The 20,278-nt window shown below is 36.8% G+C and overlaps 1 protein-coding gene and 1 non-coding gene across 3 annotated transcripts in view; both read right to left on the bottom strand.

The window, feature by feature from the left end:
- Positions 1-10,352: 10,352 nt before the first annotated feature.
- On the bottom strand, positions 10,353-10,506 carry LOC148828510 (U12 minor spliceosomal RNA). The gene has a single exon (XR_016091722.1). It is a non-coding gene; the product is annotated as a U12 minor spliceosomal RNA (small nuclear RNA).
- A 6,070-nt stretch (positions 10,507-16,576) lies between these two features.
- The window catches only part of amot (angiomotin), a 51,163-nt gene continuing 47,461 nt past the window's right edge, over positions 16,577-20,278 (bottom strand). Inside the window, exon 13 of one of the 2 annotated variants that reach the window (XM_088926121.1) lies at positions 16,577-20,166. In XM_088926121.1, the coding sequence (XP_088782247.1) occupies positions 20,069-20,166 (98 nt within the window). In that variant the 3' untranslated portion in view covers positions 16,577-20,068. The remainder of the gene's footprint in view (positions 20,167-20,278) is intronic. The other variant, XM_088926122.1, reaches the window with a different exon arrangement.

Below are 20,278 nucleotides of genomic sequence, written 5' to 3'. Positions count from 1 at the left end.
CAATCACGGATGCCGGCAAGACAACCCGAGGAAAGCCAGGCCGCAGCTCACTCACAGCCACAGGAGTCAGAAAAAGCATCCTGCGATATGAATAGGAGAGCTGAGAGAAAAAAAAAGCCCAGAGAAAAAAAAAACTGCAGAAAAACAAAAAAAGCGCCGCTCGCGGGGTCAGTAGGATGCTCGGCTTTCTGACTCGGATGTCGGAAGAGATGAACCGTGGAGAAGCAGGAGAGCGGAAAAAGACCCTATGCGTAGCAGAGGAAAGGGGGTTTAGCCCGGGATCAGCAGTTCAGGAGTCGTATAGAAACCAATGCCCTCAGGCAGCGGACGTGGGGCGACCTGGATGCTAGGCGGGTCTCAGGACATCCGAACGTCAAAGCTGAGCGCAGGAGAAAAAGTCACCCAGAAATATATAGCCCCAGAGAGAGAGACAGCGGAAGGAGAGCAAAGCACAGGAAACTAGGGACAGGACAGAGTAGGAACGCCCTCTGGCTGCAGAGGGCATGACAGTAAGCTTTGAACCTTTTGATGATGCCTTATATAAAGACATAAAGTCGAAGAAAATATGTACCAATAAGATATGGTCAATGTCCGGTACTTTAGCAAAAGAATGTTTAAAATACCTTAAAGATTAGCTTAATTTTTTTTCTTTGTCCTAGTTTAGATTTAGCCAGGATGTAGTTATCATTTACAGTGAAAGCATATGAACTAAAAACAAATATTAGATCATTAAGCCTCCATTATCAGGAAGCTGTTTATTCCTGGTAAGGATTATAGTAACACAGAGACAGTCCTGACAATGCAGTCCAGTCCAGTGTAAGACAGGACTACAACCTGGACTAGATCCCAGTCTGTCACAGGACACACCCATGCATGATTTCGAAACACCAGTTTATCTAGTTAGAAGGTCACTGATGTTTGGAGGACACAGAGAGAACAGGTACACTCCACACGGAAGGTTCCCCAGTCCAGAATGAAATGCAGAACCCAAAAGCCATGAGGCAGCTGCACTAACACCCAGCCACTGTGCAGTCCTTTATGATTTTATCACTATGGCAATTGATATAAAGGCCAGCTGACTGCAAAACCATCAGTGGAGTTTTCACAAACAACTGCAGCTTCACACTGGTAAAGCACAAACCTCACCATTGTAGTGCAGTGTTTTCACTTAACAAGTGCATATGTTTCCCTGTAAAGGCGCAGCTTTAGTCTGAATTACTTTTGCCAACAGTGTTGCAATACATAAACATACAATACACAGTCCAACCTTAAATGAGATGTGCCTCTTCCTTCTTACTCAGTATTAAACAAAAGATTTTTCCCTGAACCTAAATATTAGATTTTTCTGTTTCTGTGAATACACAGTTTTAGCTTCCTAGACATTCTAGCTAAACACTTGTGATAGGTTTTATATGAAATATAATAATTATTATATATATACTATTATATATAATAGTATATATAATTAATAATTATGTATACTCAAACCTTCATTTCACTGTACTATGTGTTACTACTTTTGTACTGTGTGATTAATACAGATGCATCCAAGATATGTTTGAAAACATACATTTTTAACATACATTAATCCTTTTTAAGAATTGTATACGGGATTCCTGGTATAAACACACATGCATGTATTTGTAAATAAAAAACAAGAACATCTTTTAAACATAAAACATGCTCATTATTTATTCCAAAATGATGCGATGATTCATACAACTGAAACATTCAGCGTGCCTTAAGAAAGATGTCATTGTCAAGAAAGAAAAAATGTCCTTATCTGACCTTCTCAAAACCTGTATTAGTTTTCTATCAGTTAAAAATAAAACATTAGGAGAACCTTGCATCTTTTACGCCCGATGTTTTATTTCAGGTGAATATGATGCCAACTGAAAATGTTCATACTATTATTGAACTTTCGTCGCCGTATTGTTCTATAACCTTATATACAAAGATTTGAATAAAGATGCAAAGGCACAGTTAAAAAACAAAGAGAGACATTAACTACATCTTATAACGTCTTCATTCAACAAGTAACCGTACTACTGCATGTCAGTTCATTAATACATTGATGACGCGTACATGTTTTTATGTTCCTAATAAAATGAACAATTATATATTACACATAGTTATGAAGATTAATTAAATGCATTTTCAAAAGCAATGACATCGATATCCTTACCTTTGTCACTTCTCTATGCACTGCTCCTCGGTCCCAGACCTTGCTAATGTTAAATATAATCATTATCGACGTCTCTGCAAATATACCAGAGGATGACATAGAGAATTAGTAAGATAGCGAAGAGAAACAGAGCGATAAAAATGGCTTTGGTGACGGGAGAAACTAGGGACTGCATGGCACAGCAGACAGCATAGAAGTGTGGAAGCAACAGACGTCCCAGTAATCTGTATGCAGCTGGTTCCCACATTTATATATCACACTGTTTGAACGTCGGTCATGCGCGTAAGAAAAAACAAGGATAGGCAAGTCAACTCACGAATTTATTCCGTTGGTAACACAGTCAAAGCGAAATGGTTTGGTATGATTGCGGAAATATGCAGTTGTGTCTTAATAGAGTTTGTTTAAAAATATTAAACGTGGATAGCAGATTTGTTTCTAAAGGAGCTATGAGACATCGACTCCACCACACACACACACAAAAACGATTAGCTATAATCCATCACTTGACTTTCCTACAAAGCAGATACCTTTCTTCTTCTCCTGCTGTTGTGTAACTGAATTTTTATTTTCTGGGTCTCCCTGCTACATATAGAACAGATTCTGATTAACCATTGTGTAACATGTTGTGCTTTGAAACTTGCAAAATAGAATTTTGTTTTTGCATGGGGTGTTAGATTGTTGAAGAAAGTTATGCGACATTCCACAGTTATACTGTACTTTTCATTTAGATAGATTACTGTTTTTTATTGACTAGTATGTGAGAATTTCCATTTTTGAAAAGTTATTCTGTAAGTGTTTTAACTTAATTTCAAACATTTTTCAGATGGTAGTGCATTTTTACATTAACAAGGACTTCCCAGATGTTAAGCAATATTAAAAAATAATGCTTACTAAAGATTAATAAAGCCCAGATCACAGCTAGTTATTTTAAAACATAAATGTTACAGAATATATCGGTACTTACCAGGTCACACAAATTAATTTCTATGAAAACAACACAAAAACATAAAGCAGGGTATTTACATCTAAGAATAGGAGACATTCTTAATGTAGAGTGTGGTGGGAGTTTGGAAAAGGCTATGCAAATATGTTGTTGAATCAAAGTAAATTCCTTTCAAGAAATGACTAGATAAGATCCTTGGACCTACTAATTTGAGATCCTTTTACCTACTAAAATGAATCTCTCATTTGCAAACATTTTTATTCTCTTAAACAAATCAGTCATTTATAGTCACTTTACATAGAAGACAGTTAAGTCCAATTCTTCACTAAAAGACATACTACCCTCACTTTATAAAAGTCTATACATAAACTATATAGAGGGCTTTTCTTTCTTTCTTTGCATGTAGGATGGAACTTTTTTCATCCAACTCTGAAGTTCAGCACCCACCTGGGTAACATGAGCAGAAGAAGAACTGGAAAATTGATTCACCGATTTAATTAAGCAGTGATTTCAGTTATATAGACTGTAAAAGCTCAGAGTGGAATTTAACCAGGCCACTGCGATTAACATTCCCTACTCTTTCAAAAAGTATCTTGTGATCTTAAATGACCATGTAGTCAGGGGCTTAGTGTCATGCCTCATCCAATGGACTGCAGTTCCAAGAACACATTGTGCTTTTTCACTATATTGAGGCACTGGAATGGAAATGTGGTCCAGAGAAAATAACACCCCTTACTGGACTACCAACATTATCTACAGCAGCAACCTGTTATCCTTGGGTGTCTTACAGTACCGACCAGGCCCAGGCATGCCTACCTACTGATGAGAGGAGGCTAAAAGGAGGAAATGTTGCACAGAACAAAAAAATCCTAAATGGAAAAAAATATATAATTTATTTAAAAATAGGAAAACAGTTATTAAGATGTTAATGTGAATTGAGCTCCTACCACGGTAGATTTTTTCTTTTTATATTTTAAAGAGGAAGTGCATTATTTAAATGTGATTAAGTCAGAGGAAAATCTCAAACTGCATCTCAATTTGCATTCCAAGCTGCAACTTTTCAAATCCACATACAGTTTATGTACGGCTGCTACTATGACAGTATTGGAATCAAACTACACCATACATGTAGGCTCACTGTTCTTGTATTTTATTGTTTATAGTTTGTTGCAGTTATATTAAATGTATTATCTCATACAATACTTTTAATTGACAGTTGAGGATGCCACATAGCTCTTCAGGGGTCTTCTCCACTGAAGGAGAAAGTATCAACTGAGTATCAACTGTTCTCAAAGTTAACGGGAGTCAGACCGTACTTCAGAGTGACATTTTACCCACTTGTTGTGGATGACTCCTTTGTTGTCTTCGTTGTCAGTGCTTATGGGTGAAGCAACCACTGCTTCTCTGACCTTCTAACATGACAAATTCTCACAGCCCCTGTCTTCCCTGTCAGTCTTGCAGCAGTAAGGGTGCAAACGCTGGTATTCTGTCTGCTTTTGAAAACCAGAATAAAACACCTCTTTGCTTGCGTTTCTGATGTTTGAGTGGGTCTTGAAGCTGTATTCGGAACAGGAGCTTTTAGTCACAGGAGCATTGGTTGCTGATGAGAGAGTAATTTTGGAACTAGTGTCATATTTAGGTTTTGGAACTATAGCACTTGGACTTTTCCAGTTTGGATCTTGGAGGCTGCAGCTCAGCTGATTTTGTGTGGTAGGTTTCATCAAGGACAAAGAAGGGAAAGCCATAGGAGAGGGTGGGAGAGGCCGAGGCTCCTCCTCCTGATAGTTGTTCTCACAGACTCTGGGCACCTCCTCTATTAGAACGGAGCTAAGTAATTTGACAGGTAGCAGATGCTCCATCAGCCTCCCCACGAGCTTATAATCCCTCTGCCCTCCGTAACCTCCTACTGTACATCTCATTTGTGCTTTGTCATTGGCACCATTTTTAATTATAACGATTTCTGATAATCTATTAAAAGGGGAAAAAAATGCAAATAGCAAATGCATTAGTAATGTAAAGAGAAGGGAGAAAACAGTAAAAATCAATTAGCAAATTCAATGAGGTACAAGATAGACGTGAAAAAAATAAGATTATTTTGCCAAGTGAGCAATTCTTTTACCTAAAAACAAGTGGAGGGAAATTATATAATCTTAGCCCATTGATGTAGTAACATAAGTAAGAGTGCTAATCTGAGATGACCAAAATATGCATACGAAAAGAAAACCGATTATATCACAAGCATAAATATATATATATATGAATGTATACATAAATAAACATAAAGGCACATTCACTGATCAAATAAAAGGAACCCCCAGTGACTAACATGTTGGGCCTCTGAGAGCTACAAGAACAGCTTGAACAGGCATCTGTTCACAGGGTTCTGATATATTGCAGCTCAAATTCTTCCCTTTCTTTTAGTAAGACTGTCTTCAACTAAACTTGTAATGGTACTGAGCTACTGTATATGATCCACTGGTTCTGCCAGGAGTTTCAACAAGATTGAAATCTGGGGATTGTTCTGGTCAGGAAAGGTATTGGATGGTATTTTCCTGCTCCCACATATTGTTGATAACAGAGTCTATTCATTTAACTACTGAAGGTACTTAATATTTTGGCCAGTAAAAAATATATAACTTTTTGAACCAAAGGATATCAGCCTTAGTAATGATACATGACCAAAATTTAAAAATAAATAAAATAAAATGTCATTTAAATAAATGTCCTTTAAAGAGTTGCTGGGTTAAAAGTATTTTTTAAAATAATTATTATTATGCAATTTCAGAGATGTAATGTGTGTGGTCTGTCTATATGCTCAATAATCATTTCAAGATTAAAAAAAGAGTATGACGGGAAAAGACAACTTATTTCATTACACCATAGAATCATCCTACCTTACAACATAGATAACCAAACCTTACATTCACTACAGTCACTATTAATGGCTTTGTGCAATGTTCTGTTTACCCAGGAGGGGTCTTCTTGGTATGAAGCTTGTAGATAATGTAGAAGAAGATGAAGATAAGGATGAAGATAAGAAGAAACACCACTGTGACAAGGGAGTCACTGATCCACTGGAGATCGGTCACTTGAGACTGATCTGACCAAATCTTTTGCTTTAAACTGTAATCACTTTTCCCCATCTGCAGTTCTAGAAGAAATGTATTAGAAAAAGTATAAGAAGAAATATGCTCTGGGAGAAATAAAACATGTACAGTATGTAGGAATATGAAAGATGAACACACACAATTGAAATTCCACATGGCAGGAAAGTTTAAGGAAGTTCCAAAAACATTTTTTTTTCTAAGAATTCCTGAAACCATTCTCGTGTTTTCTTCCCTTTTCTTCCAAGTTATTTTTCACCAATTATAACTGCAATGGGAACTTTAATGCACTTCATAATACCTCAGAGTATATGACACATCCTGTTCACATTTCAGCAACACTTTGCACTCAAAATCATGTGAAGAAATCCAGTGTAGCAGAAAGCTCCCATGTGGCTGATTTAGAAAAAGCTTTTGCTTAAAAGGCAGATTGGTTAAATCCTGTAGCCTGGAGTATGTCAGATTTTGTTATGTTTGGCTCAGTATTCTAGATCTGTTTTGGAGGACAGGTTGAGGTATTTTTGTCTGTCCATATAGCAATGTGGTCTTTGTATGGCAAAACACCAACTTTATTTCTAATATTGTAATATTACAGTATTGTGCATAATGCACTTTATACATAATATATAAAGTGTAATGTAGTACAATGATCAGTAAGAGCTGTATCTGACCTCTGGCCTGCTCCATATCTTTGGCTATATTTTGCATTTCACAGTTTTGGTGCAAAGAAAATGTACTTTCTAATGTACATCCACAATTTAAATGGATTTTAATAAAACAAAACCATTGTATTGCACAGTGATGGTCAAAGATAGTGTTATGACCCCAAGTGTCTAGGGGTAAAGGGGTGTAACATTTAGCATAATTTTTGGAAGCAGGTGGGTTCTGGTGAGGGACTTAGGAAGCATGACAACAAGGGTCGGTGCAAAAGTGATGATTTTAAGGTGAATAAGTGACTGGTTCAAAATAGGACACAATAACACACAGGGGTAAGGAACTAGAGTGGTGCCAAAGAAAAGAAAATAAAAAAAAATGAAGCTGGCTAAGAAAGTGAGGGAAAGCTAACCTGACTACAAAAGAAAACCCGAAACACACGGTCTTCGGCATCTTCAACACCCTAGATAACCTCCACTGTCTACCCAAAACCATACAAGACAAACAGCACTCACCTGTACTAACCTAGTGTGACTAATACAAGAATCAACTACGTGTGTGCAAAATGTACCCAATGACCTAAACTAACTCTATACACTATACACTTGTGTATTTGTGTGAACTCAAAGTTCACACAAATACACAAGTGAACTACAAATTCAAACGAGAGTAGACAAGTAACAGGGTACAAAAGAACACAGAGGTTGATACAATAACAAGTTTGGGCAAGGCTTACACAGGATAACACAAACAAATGAAAGTACAAAGAGATGAACAGAACCCAACAAAACAACAAAGCCGAAGCTATACGAAAATACACACACACACACACACACACACACACACACACACACACACACACAAAAAGCAAAACAACAAACCAACAAAGCCAAGCGGGACCGAAGTCAAACAAAAGGGCCTCTTCCTTCTGAAAGCCTCCATGTTATATACTGAATAAGATGCACTCTGATTGGTGCATCTGAAGTGGCTGCACTTTCTCTCTCTGCTTCCGTGATTATCATGTCCCACTGGAATGAAAGGGGCAATAAAACTGTCAATGATCCTGATCCTACCTGTCATTCCCTATGCCATGGAAACAGAACCACAGGCTTTGTTATAATATAAAAACAAGACCATGTTGAGATGCAGATGCTGGATAGTAGGTACTTGGGTACTGTAGGTAGCAGGAAGACGCTCACTCACTAGCTTGATTCATCTCAGTCTTAGTATTTGTGCCACTAATTTGAAAGTTGCAGTTAACAAACTTCAGCTTGGTTTCCTTACACACTACTTTTCTTCCATACAAGACACTATCACCCAAACGTAATCACAAATAAACAAATTTGCAAATGATAATTCACAAAAGTGAAGACCTAACTGTATATAATTTGTAATTTCCACAAAATTCCAGCAGCCATATCACTCTGCAACTCACAACTGGCAACCCACTGAAGTTAAGCAGGTGTGAGCCTGGCCAGTACCTGGATGGGAGACAAAACTAAGGTTGCTGCTGGAAGAGGTGTTAGTGGGGTCAGCAGGGGGTGCTCACCCTGCAGTCCATATGGGACCTAATTCCCCAGTATAGTGACAGGGACACTATACTGTAAACAGGTGCCATCCATCGGAAGAGAGGTAAAACCGAGGTCCTGACTCTCTGTGGTCATTAAAAAATCTCAGGGTCTTTCTTGAAAAGAGTAGGGGTGTAACCCTGATGTCCTGGCCAAATTTCCCCTTGGCCCTTACCAATCATGGCCTCCTAATAATCCCCATCTATGAACTGGCTTTATTACTCTGCTCTCCTCCCCACTGATAGCTGATGTGGGGTGAGCGTTCTGGCACACTAGTGCTACCGTCACATCATCCAGGTGGATACTGCACATTGGTGGTGGTGGAGAGGAGTCCCCATTACCTGTAAAGCGCTTTGAGTGGAGTGTCCAGAAAACCGCTATACAAGTATAAGGAATTATTATTATTAATTTCAACTTTTATACTTTTGTATACATCTTGACTAAACATAAGTGAAATGGAACAAAAAAACAGTTTATGAATAGTTCTAGTTCTTTCTAATGTTGTGAATTGGCCATAACTTTTTAATTTATAGGCTACCATAATTCATAGAATTTGCTTTGCTTTCTTTAATACATTAGCAAGACACAGATAGACACACAGATATGAAAGAGCACACAGATCTAGAGAAATTTTTATCCTACCAGTCAATTTCTGACTGCAGCTTTCCTTTTCCCTGACCATTTCTGAGAGCCCAGACTTTAAAGATGGATGTTATACATTTGTCTGTTCTGAAGGAGGTTCCTCCCCTGAGAAGTCATAATTCAGTTCAGTTATACATTTTCTAAATTGCATCTCTTTATCTTCTTTCCAAGAAAACAAAAACAAGGTCATCAACTGCAGTGTACTGTATGGTTTTTTTCTAAAAATAAACTTGATACAAAAAAGTCTTCAAATTATACAAGAAACCAGCTGCAACATTCAGCTCAAGGTCTTCTTTTGATATGGTATCAAGTTGTTGAATAACAGCTTAACATTTTTCGCTGTATAGAAAAAAGGTGCATCTAAAGCTTAGCATGAAAAACTCCTCATTTGAAATTAGAACCTATAAAAAAAACAACTGTCTTAGGAACCTTTGGCCAGAAAAAATTTCCAGTGTGGTTTTCATCTAGAGAATCAGGGCCTTCTAAATGAAATGAAACAGAAATACCACTTCTCTGTATTTAACATTCCAACAGTCTTTTTATTCAATTTTATCCCGTTCATATTAAGGTACATAGAGTTATGCAGTTATTTATAGTGATATATTTATTGACTAAAACCAGAACACCTACTGCTACAGGTATGCAAAAATTGAATTTGGGTTTCTCCTTACCAGTGGCAAAGGAACTGGTTTGTTTTTTGTGTGTGCTGTTCAGTTCAGAGAAATCAAAAGTTAAAGTCTCATTACCCAAAGTTAAAAAGGGGCTTGCTGCTGGAATATAAAAGCATCATTAAAGAAACACTCACTACGAATTCAAACATTTCAACTAAGAAGTATTGTTACACTGATGTCCCTAAAAGTAGTCCTTTAATATAGAACTAAATGTTGTTATTTTACCTATAACCCTAAACATAAAAAAAATTAAATAGTAACACACTCCTTATTGTGCCAACAACACAACTTTTTTCCACATCCTAAGTGGACTTTCTGTGCTTTTGTATGCTAGTTTTGACTCCATCTATTCTACCTCTTCCACATTTATTTTCCCTCTCAAGAAAGACTGAACACATACCGCAGGGTGAGTGCCCTCTGCTGGCCCCACTAACACCACTTCCAGCAGCCACCTCAGTTTTCCCAGGAGGTCTCCCATCCAGGTACTGACCAAGCTCACACCTAGGTACCTTCAATGGGTGAGCTGCAGGGTGACATGACTGCTGGCAGATTTTTCTGTTTTTAGTTGAGATTATAAGGTGGGTTAGGGCAAATCAAGTCGCCGCCAGCATCCTGCAAACTAGACGGGTCAGCTCATGGCTCCGACCTCTACCCGTTCAAAAATTATTCTCGCTTGTTGCGTCAAGGACCTGGGCGTCACCCCTGGTCGTTATTTTCCTTACTCATGAGTTTAAGGCATGGGTTGGAGTTTCTGTTAATGTGATTTCTCCAATGTTAAAATGAAATATGCTAAAGCCATGTTTGTGACACTTAAAACTGTGCCAGTTTGTTAAAATTTAGAAAGCACATCTTTAACAATCACAATCAACAAATCTTTAAAAATCTGTTTCCTAACCATGGCCATTGTAATTGCACTACAAAGCAGAGGCTGTCTTCAGCTACAATAAGTGGATAGTACAATCGATGTGAAAAGAAAGGGCATTTTGTACACTTACTACCCCATGCCAACCATGTGAAGACCAAATTAAAACCAGATATTGTATTATCCGAAAGGTTACCTGTAGCCTATCACCCAGGGCAGCCATTCCTGTGGTGCTCAAACTTCTATAATAATAATTGCTTACACTTATATAGCACTTTTCTGGACACTCCACTCAAAGCGCTTTACAGGTATTGGGGACTCCCTTCTACCACCACCAATATGCAGCATCCACCTGGATAATGTGACAGCAGCCATAGTGCACCAGAATGCTAACCGCACATCAGCTATCAGTGGGGAGGAGTCAATTCATAGATGGGGATTATTAGGAGGCCATGATTGGTAAGGGCCAATGGGAAATGTGGCCAGGACACCGGGGTAATAGACTATACACAAGTTTTGTGTCCAATCTCCCTTATTCTTAGCTGTATTTCTACAAATACATATATTCTAGAAATGTTAATAAAAGTTAATATAGCGTAACTATTCTCATTAAAATTAATAGTATATAAATTATATATATATAAATTGCAGCATCTGAGAGGGATTATACTCAATGGCCACAGACAGATTTATTTGAAAAAAATGACACTTCCCTGTCACAGTGCTTTATATAATATGTAATCATTTGGAAGAGGCTCAGTTGTGGTCATTAAGAATAAATGCTGCATAATGTTAAAAATAAGCATTTTAAGATGAAAAACATTTGCCCTTACAAGTGAGAAGTTTTTGGATCAGCTTTTCTACTTCATTTTCTGGAACCTGAAATTCTGTGTTCTGAGTCTTATTATAAATCAGGATGACTGAAGGACCTGTTTTAAACAGACATAATAGCATATTAAACTAAAGTTGTAATACCTAACAATGTAATACCTAACAAAAAATGAAATTTCCTTACTACAAATAAAAAATAAAATAATTTCCTTGTATTGTAGGAAATATTTCATGCTTATGGCCCTCATGTTTAAAAAACTAATACAGTAATAAAATTAATTATGATGATAAAATCAACTGCACAACACATTTAAAAATACATTGTATTCTGTCTCAAATACAGAAAGCAGGGCACAGCAGAAGCCCAGGTATGGTGTAATCCCAAAGGTACAGCCAGCAGAGGCCACTAATGTACAAATTCAGATCCCTTGCTCTCTTCTATTACCTAGTTAACAATCCCCTTGAGCACATTCTGATATTCTTAACCATATGTATGTGATTGGTAGTCACTGCATCCATCTATCCCACTCGGTCACTCGGTCACTCGGTCCTGGTAGAGCTTGTGGAAAATGAAACAGAGCACTAAGCTACCAGTCATTGAATGTTGTTTTTATTGACACACTGACCCAAAACCTTATACACTATATTTATTATATAGGATGCTAAAAGAAAATAACTTGCTCCTTTTTCCTCCATTCCCATTCTGAAAATCTTTAGAAAGGGTGCTCTTTAGATGAAACTCATAAAAAACTGTTCAATGAGTATTTATATAAATGAAGTACATTGTACCTTCCTTATTTCCATCAAAATGAATGGGTTTCATTTTTGTATTTTACACATTCACAGGGTTAAAATTAAATCTGTTTCTCTGACTCTCCACAAATTTTGGTCATCATGTTACAAGGAATATGCTACTGTTCTGAAATTAATCCAGAAAAGAAGCAACCACATACATTCCCAGGCTTAATAGAATATTCAACAATGACAGGTTAAATGAGCTGAGTCTCTTTAGTTATTAACAGTAAGACTATAAGTGGACCCAAGGTTTTTAATTCAAATATTCAAAATCATCAAAGGCATTAACAAATTCAGCTTTATGGACTTCTTCCGAATCAAAAGTGAAACACAAACTAGGGCCCATAACTGTAAAGTATGGGGTAGTGCATTTAAAACTGATAACAGGAGGCACTGTTTACACAGAGGGTTTCTGAAACAAGAAACCCAGACATTATTGTTGAAGCTGGTATTCTAGCTTCATTTAAGAAAATTGCTTAATGTGATCCTCACATGAATCACCTATTGCAACCAAGTGAGATAAATGGTCCAAATACCCTCCTCCTGTTTGTAACTTTTCTTCCCCCCTATTGTCACCTAATTAGATTTTAAACACAGTCACACTCAGGGCCGGATTTTGGTGTTTGTAAGCCCTAGGCACTTTCACGCAGAAATGTGCAAAAAGAGGGGTAACGACAACTGAATTATGTCGATTGACATGATACACTTTAAACTATTCTAATGCTAAACCACGTGATTGATGGAGCGGGTTGAGCGACCATCAATTCGATATTTCTGGTTTCTAGAAAAGGTGCTAGATAACGTATGATAACAATTTTTGCAACGCATGTTGTTTCAGCTCATTTTTCGTTAGTACTAGTGTTTCCCTCCTTCGGCCCGAAAAATTCCATAGGCCCTAATAGGAAATCCGGCACTGGTTACACTGACTTATCAGCAATTATACAGTATGTCTCGTCATTTTCTATATTTGGCCATGGTTCTTAACAATGGTAAGAGATGACTTTAAGTTCTTTCTGAGCTTTTTTTTTATGTGGTTAGTTTAATTAGAAAAAATGTCGCATCAGAACATTTCTGAACACGTTACTTGCTCACTGTTCACAAATTGATCATCTTGATAGTCTGTCGCATAATAATCTGGGTCTAAAGATTATTCTAAAGAATCCAGAGCCCCAACACTGTGAGGCAGCAATACTAACCACTGTACCACCATATTGTTCTTTTAGGCCTCAGTTCTCCAATAGTAGGCCCAAACTGCTGGAACTTTGGCTTGTATAGTAACATATCATGATATTCTTGCTTATTCAGTTTGAGAGAGAACTGTGAAAGGCCAAACCTCTGATCTACAGAGCTGGTCTTTTAGACACCTGCTGCTGGCCATTCTGTATTTTTTGCTTCTTTTATACAAGTTACATCCCACTCAGAAGGAAAAACGTTCAGTATAAATGGCTGGACCATCAGCTCCAGATTTCTTTTCCCAGGCCCAAGTAAAAACTGAACTCTTAATGAAACAGAAAGCTCAGTGGCTGTGTGTAATCCACTGGTGGTAGTAACGTACTCCTGACACATCACTTGTCTTAAAGGTCCAACCAATTGTGGAGTGAGAGCAAAATGGGGCTTAAAGACTGGTGGAAAATATTCACATATATATTGTGCTTACACAACCACTGCAATACCAGCAAGAAAATCCTCACTGTTTTAATTTTTGTTCTACAAAATGACCTGGCATATAGAAGGACCTGAAAGAGTACTCATTAGTAAACTCTTTACCTGGAGAGTTCAGCATTTCCCCAGTTTATTTATAGTTGGTGGGTGGCACAGTAGTGCCCTGTAGTGCTGGGACCCTGGGTTCAATTCCAGACCTGGGGTGCTATCTGCACGGACCTTTATTTCTTGAACTTCTACCGCTGTACCATCGAGAGCATCCTCACCAACGTGATCACCGTGTGGTATGGCAACACCTCTTCTCGAGAAAGAAAGGCATTGCAGAGAATGGTGAATGTGGCCCAGAAGATCATCGGCCGTGGTCTCCCTGAGATTAAAACAGCTTTATGAGGACTGCTGCCATGGTAGAATTCTGGCCATCACAGAGGACAGTCACCACCCCGGGCATGAGCTCTTCAACCCACTGCCCTCAGGCAAGAGATACAAGAGCATACAGACACTTACCAATAGATTCTTCAATAGCTTCTATCCACAAGCAGTGCGATTGGCGAACACATTTAGCCATGCCCTTCGGACCACACCTACACCATCTACCTCATTATGATTTCTTATTTATTGCACATCTCCAATCATTGTTTAAATGTCTGCATTGTGTACATTCAAACTGCTTACTTGTACATTGTCTACTGTTTGTTTGTATACAGTCTTGATGCACTGTCTGCACTTTGTGTTTTTACACTTGTTTTAACAATCGAAAGACTTTCTGTAAGAATTCCATTGTACCAGTACATGGACCGGTTACATATAGCAATAAAGTTCAAGTATGTTCTTCTTGGGTTCATGTGGGTTATCTCCGGGTGCTCAGGTTTCCTCCCACAGTCCAAAGACATACTTGTAGTTTAATTGGCTTCTATGAAAATTGGCCCTGGTGTGAGTGTGTGCATGTTTGTCTGTGTGTGCCCTACGATAAACGGGTATCCCGTCCAGGGTGTACTCTGCCATTGCTTGCTGAAATAGGCTCTAGGTCCCCAGTGACCCTTAATTGGATGAAGCAGTTAGAAAAAGTGGTTTTATAGTTTTTGATATTTATATATAACAGTCAGCACTGTCAATTTACAAATCATATTTGAATGTATATTATTAATACAAATTAGGACTAACAGCTATCCTACTAATGAACCCTGGGGTACTCTCTTGTCACATCAATTTAAGTATTTTTCTCTTATACTGTTTTATGTCCATTAAATGGTGCTCAATCCAAATGTCTTAATTTACACTAACTGTACATGATATGCAATTAAGAATCCTTAATCTTTTTTGCGAATGTGTATTCTCACAATATGCATCTTACGTTCCACTTCTATCCGTTATTGCTAATATTTGCTCAAAGAACTCCGGCATGTCAACAACTTAGCTTTTCTAAATATGTGTTGGCTATTCTCCAAGTGTCATATTTGTTTTGTTGCTCTTTTTCCAGTCTCAGGGTATTAGTCCTCGTTTGAGTAGCTGTCCATTAGTAACATCTGGATTCCTTTACGAAATCTACAAATGGTAGAAATACCATCAGGCCCTGTGAGTTTATCATAAGTCCTTCTAGCATCTGTAAGTCTATGCTAAAATACTGAGCAGCAAAAGAAATGGTTCAATTTATGATTGTATGTTTTAGAAGAATATATGCAATTTGGATACTGCTTAAGTCCAGATACTGATAAGTCTTGAGTCTTATCATCCAGGTGGATGCTGCACATTGGTGGTGGTGGAGTGGAGTCCCCATTACCTGTAAAGCGCTTTGAGTGGAGTGTCCAGAAAAGCACAATATAAGTGTAAGCAATTATTATTATTATTATTATTATTATTATTATTATTATTATTATTAAGTGGATGGATATAAGTGATATAAGTGAGTGACTGTTAAAAAAGCACTAAATCACCATATAAGTAAGAATGTTGATGGTACACAGGTGCTGAAGTTTTGTAACCTGTAGAATGTCACTTCTGATGAAAATCAAGAAAAGCAAGGAACCAATATACCCATTTTATCAAGAGAACACTGCCTTTGCTCCATCAGTACAGGATGTTAGAGCAAGACCTCAGGAGGACCTGCCAGAACACTGAGTTCTATTTTTCAACATTTCAACACACACCTTCGTGCTGCTCAGATATTGAAGGCTGAGATTAGAGCGTGACATTTATTCTGAGGATAATTGCCACTGAGGCCTCACTGATGATGTGCAACTCCTAAAGCTCAGAGACAGCGGACAGAGACTTGCTTCTCTAGTCTCAATGGGAATTGGACAGAATTCCACAAGACAGCATCTGTAAACTGCTACATTATATTTTCCAAAGGTACCCTCACATGGTACTAGTCTGTGACTTTCACCATGGATCAATTCTGATGATGGTCCATGCCAATTAGCATAATGGATGGCATGTATGTTCAACAAAATCATAAGGTCAGTACACTTTATACAACAAATGGTAATTTTCTTTGTGAACCTGTTGCAGTTAAAAGTGATGTTTGTTTTGACACTCAGTGTATATATAAATATGCAACAAGAGGTTTCCCAAGTATAAAATGTCATCATTTGCCAATAAATTAGATTCAAATAAAACCATATAATGTTGCAGAGAAAAGAAAAATTCAGGAACAAATGTATGAAATCCATTTTCCATTTAATATGTGTTTAGCTTTATCAGTATTGTGAAAAGATACCAAATAGTAAAAAAAAAAACAATTGAGAACTCCATGCTATTTTTTTAACAATTAAAAAGAACATAATTTAATGTGACACAAACACAGAAATTCAGGTTTAAAACAGTCTGTAAAAATATAAAAAATACAAAAATCCAACCATTTTAAGAAATCTGCTTGAGATGAGTTTTGCAACATGAAATAAGGTCTGACTACTGATAATACTAATACAATAAAAAGAACAGATTACATTATGACTAATATTGTACAAAGCAGCATTATTGTTGTTCACTTTGGAAAATGCAAAACTAGTTTTTTTTTACCAAAATTAACAATGCTTAAAATGGGAAGTAAAACCTTTTTTTTCTCCGTGTTAGCTAAATACAATAATGCGAGACCAAACAAAACCTCTGCTGGTCTGATCAAATGCTTTTAAATGTTTACATTTAAATGTTAAATAGCAGTAATAATGGGAACAATTTTCTTCTATAACTTCAAAGACAGGATATTTTGTTTAAAGCTCTGGAAAAACATTTTTCTGATTCTTACCTGGTTCATTTGTATATACAAAGATTACAGAATGAAATACAGGAAACAAGATGCACTGCAGCCCTTGTTCCTACTCTGGGACAGTGAAATACATTATACACAAAAGTGTCAGTTTCAAATACTCTCTTGAGTTCTTACTGTGCTTTCCTTAACCACCCTATAAGGCCTTTCCATTTCTGTGGAACTAAATTAACCAATTAAAAATTAAATTGTATCTTACAAGGTCTGCTGCCTGTTGAATAACACTTCAAGTGCTTCACAGTTTCCAGTTCTAATAAAAGGTGTAGGCAATAAGAGCTTTCTGACAAAGAGGGATCAATCTTTAAGATGAATGAAAATTGATGTTTATATGATGTTTATAGTGTTGAGCTACTCTTCTGAGTCTGTAAACTATATTCATATAGTTTGTTTAAACAGGCAAATCTCTAGAGCACCACATTTCAATTTATAGCCATAATTACTATTTATATTAATTTGATCACAAAATCTACATTTATTTTATTTATCAACAGTGTTCAATCTAATGTCTATTAAACATAAGGTGAATATAAAACCATGACAAACAGGGATCTTAAAAAGTAAAACCCGATTTGACATATTGTAAAAAACTGAAAAGCTTAAAAACTTTTAAAAATGCAATTTTTTTCTCACCTCTAGTTCTATCTTTGAAAGCCTTATATGAAACCTCAACTGCTTGGGATTGAAATTGGCAACGTGTGTTCAATGGTCATTTTATTGCAGTAAAAGATCTGCAAAAAGACTTCTGCTTAAACAACTATTGAACCAGAGTCCATAAGGGTGGCCTGATCTCAGATTTCTATTATCTTGTTCATCATATGCAATTCACTTTTGTGCGATGGACAATGAACTGTACATTGTTAATCAGACATTAAACACTGTTAAAAAAGTATATCAAATAATGTATAATATCAACAAGGAAAATGACCACTATAAGAAAATAGCACACCTCCATTTACTTACAGGACAATACATTCCTGCTAAGTATGCTATTTACAGTACACTGTATTTTTAAAAGTGAAAGAAGAGTTAAAATTCTTCAGACACAAAATGAAGTATAGAGGAAGTACATGTTTTAGCTACCCAAAAAGAAAAGACAATCACAGGGGATTTGTAAGAAGTGGACTTATACTCTAAAGCCACTGGAAGTGTCTCAGACTGAAATGTGTGTAACGTAATTCATATATTGTATCAACTGTCACATGAGGTTATATTTTGATGAAAAAACAGCCTCTAAAACACTCAAAAACAAGATTCTACTTTGAACTCAAGCAACATTTCTCTTTTCAAATTCTAAGAGAGGAATGCTAATGCATTTTCATATGGTATTTCTCTTGAGAATTATAAAAAAACGGAAGTACAAGTACCACTTTCATAAGAAGGACTGGATATATGCCATGTTTTAAACAACGCAGAACAGTCAATCGACACTCTGCTCTAGATTCTGTCTATAGCAAACTAGAATAAGATTTTAATACTGGACTTAAATATGTGGTAGCTTTTCAGAGGCATAGGAAGTATTTGACCATAGGCTAACACATTTGGTAGTTGTAACACATTACAGAAGTCATAACAGACAGGAAGCATCAGCCTAAATATTATGCTAAAAACATAACACTTTTACTTTATATCTGAAGTCTTCTTTGTGCATTAGAACAAAAACTATATTTAACATGCAAAGTTGCAGAAGACAAAGTCATCACAGTGTTTGAGCATGGGATAGAAGACATTATTTTAAAAGTCTGTAATTCTGAAATTGTTTAAATTCTTAATACTGTTCTTTCCATTACAAAATCATGGCAGTGACACACTTGCATTTGAAATGCTTTTTGTCCCCTAAAATGTGAGAGGAGTTAACTTTCTCCTGCTTTTACACATTTCTAACCAGACCACAAGTCTTTTGCTTTTACTTAGAAAATGTGGCCTTAGAAACAGTAAATAGTGATGATATTAAAATGTACTAATTTGGGCTGCAAACTGTAAAGACTTTACTGATTTATCTTAAGAAAATCCTTTTAACTTGAAATCGTCAAACATTTTTAGGGAATGCTTTAGAAGTTTAAAAGTCTGTTTACCACATCCTTTCGATCAGTATGTTTTTATGCTCAAGTTATGCAACTCCCCTCCCTCCCAAATAACCCTTGCTATATTCTATTTATGAAACACCAAGATTGATCCCAAGCCAGTGGGATCTCTAAACAAACACCACAATCACAGAAATCTCCCAATTATCAGATAAAGGCACACATACTGATTGATCATTTACTGTATGGTCCAGAGCAGGCAGTTTCTTGTGTTGACTATATTTCAATTCCATTCAGTTAAAGACGGTATTAATTAGTCAATATCAATATGGTCTGTATGAAAAAATGACTCAAGGCACTAGACCTGCCCTACGGTATCATTGTACAGTATTTACAGGTTTAATATTTTTCCTACAAAAGTATTTTATCTATAAAAGTCATGTTTGCTACCCAAGTGCCTTGTGAAATAATTGTAAATAAAACCTGCTTATAAATAGAATGCTACTAAAGCTACTAATGTTTGGAGAAAATACATGTTAATACATACAAAGTAGTGCAAAAGATGAAAAAAGGTAGCAGACAAATTTGGTCCAATGGGGTAATAAACACCCGAAACAATACCGTACAATACAGTATACTAATGCATATCGAATGTTTGTTAACTCACTATACACGGATTCTTAATGAAAACAATGCTTATAAGTAGTGCATTCAAACATATCCTCATTCTGACATAAGCCATCAAGAAAATCCTTCACCTGTTTTGAACTATTCATCTGTTTACTGTACAAACATTAGCTTTTGTAATGTAAGAAGTCCTCCTTGGCCAAGCTGAGAATGAAGGTCTTGAATATAGCCAATTCCATGTTTAAATGAGAATTTCCACCATCTCACTGTCCACATCCTGTGTGGGAGACTGGACTGGGGCTCTTCTCTCCAAAGTGCTGCTGTGGAACACTGGCATATCTGCAAAGAGAACTTTTAATGTCAGCAATCTTCCGACTTGAGGAACACAAGAGCCTATTTTGAATGCTTCATTGGCTCTGCATGGTTTTAGTTTCTAAGAGCCCTGAACCAC

This window comes from Atractosteus spatula, chromosome 9 (genome assembly GCF_055471065.1).
Source record: "Atractosteus spatula isolate fAtrSpa1 chromosome 9, fAtrSpa1.hap1, whole genome shotgun sequence".
NCBI classification, from domain to species: domain Eukaryota; kingdom Metazoa; phylum Chordata; class Actinopteri; order Semionotiformes; family Lepisosteidae; genus Atractosteus; species Atractosteus spatula.
This window is presented reverse-complemented; position numbering and strand designations above follow the sequence as displayed.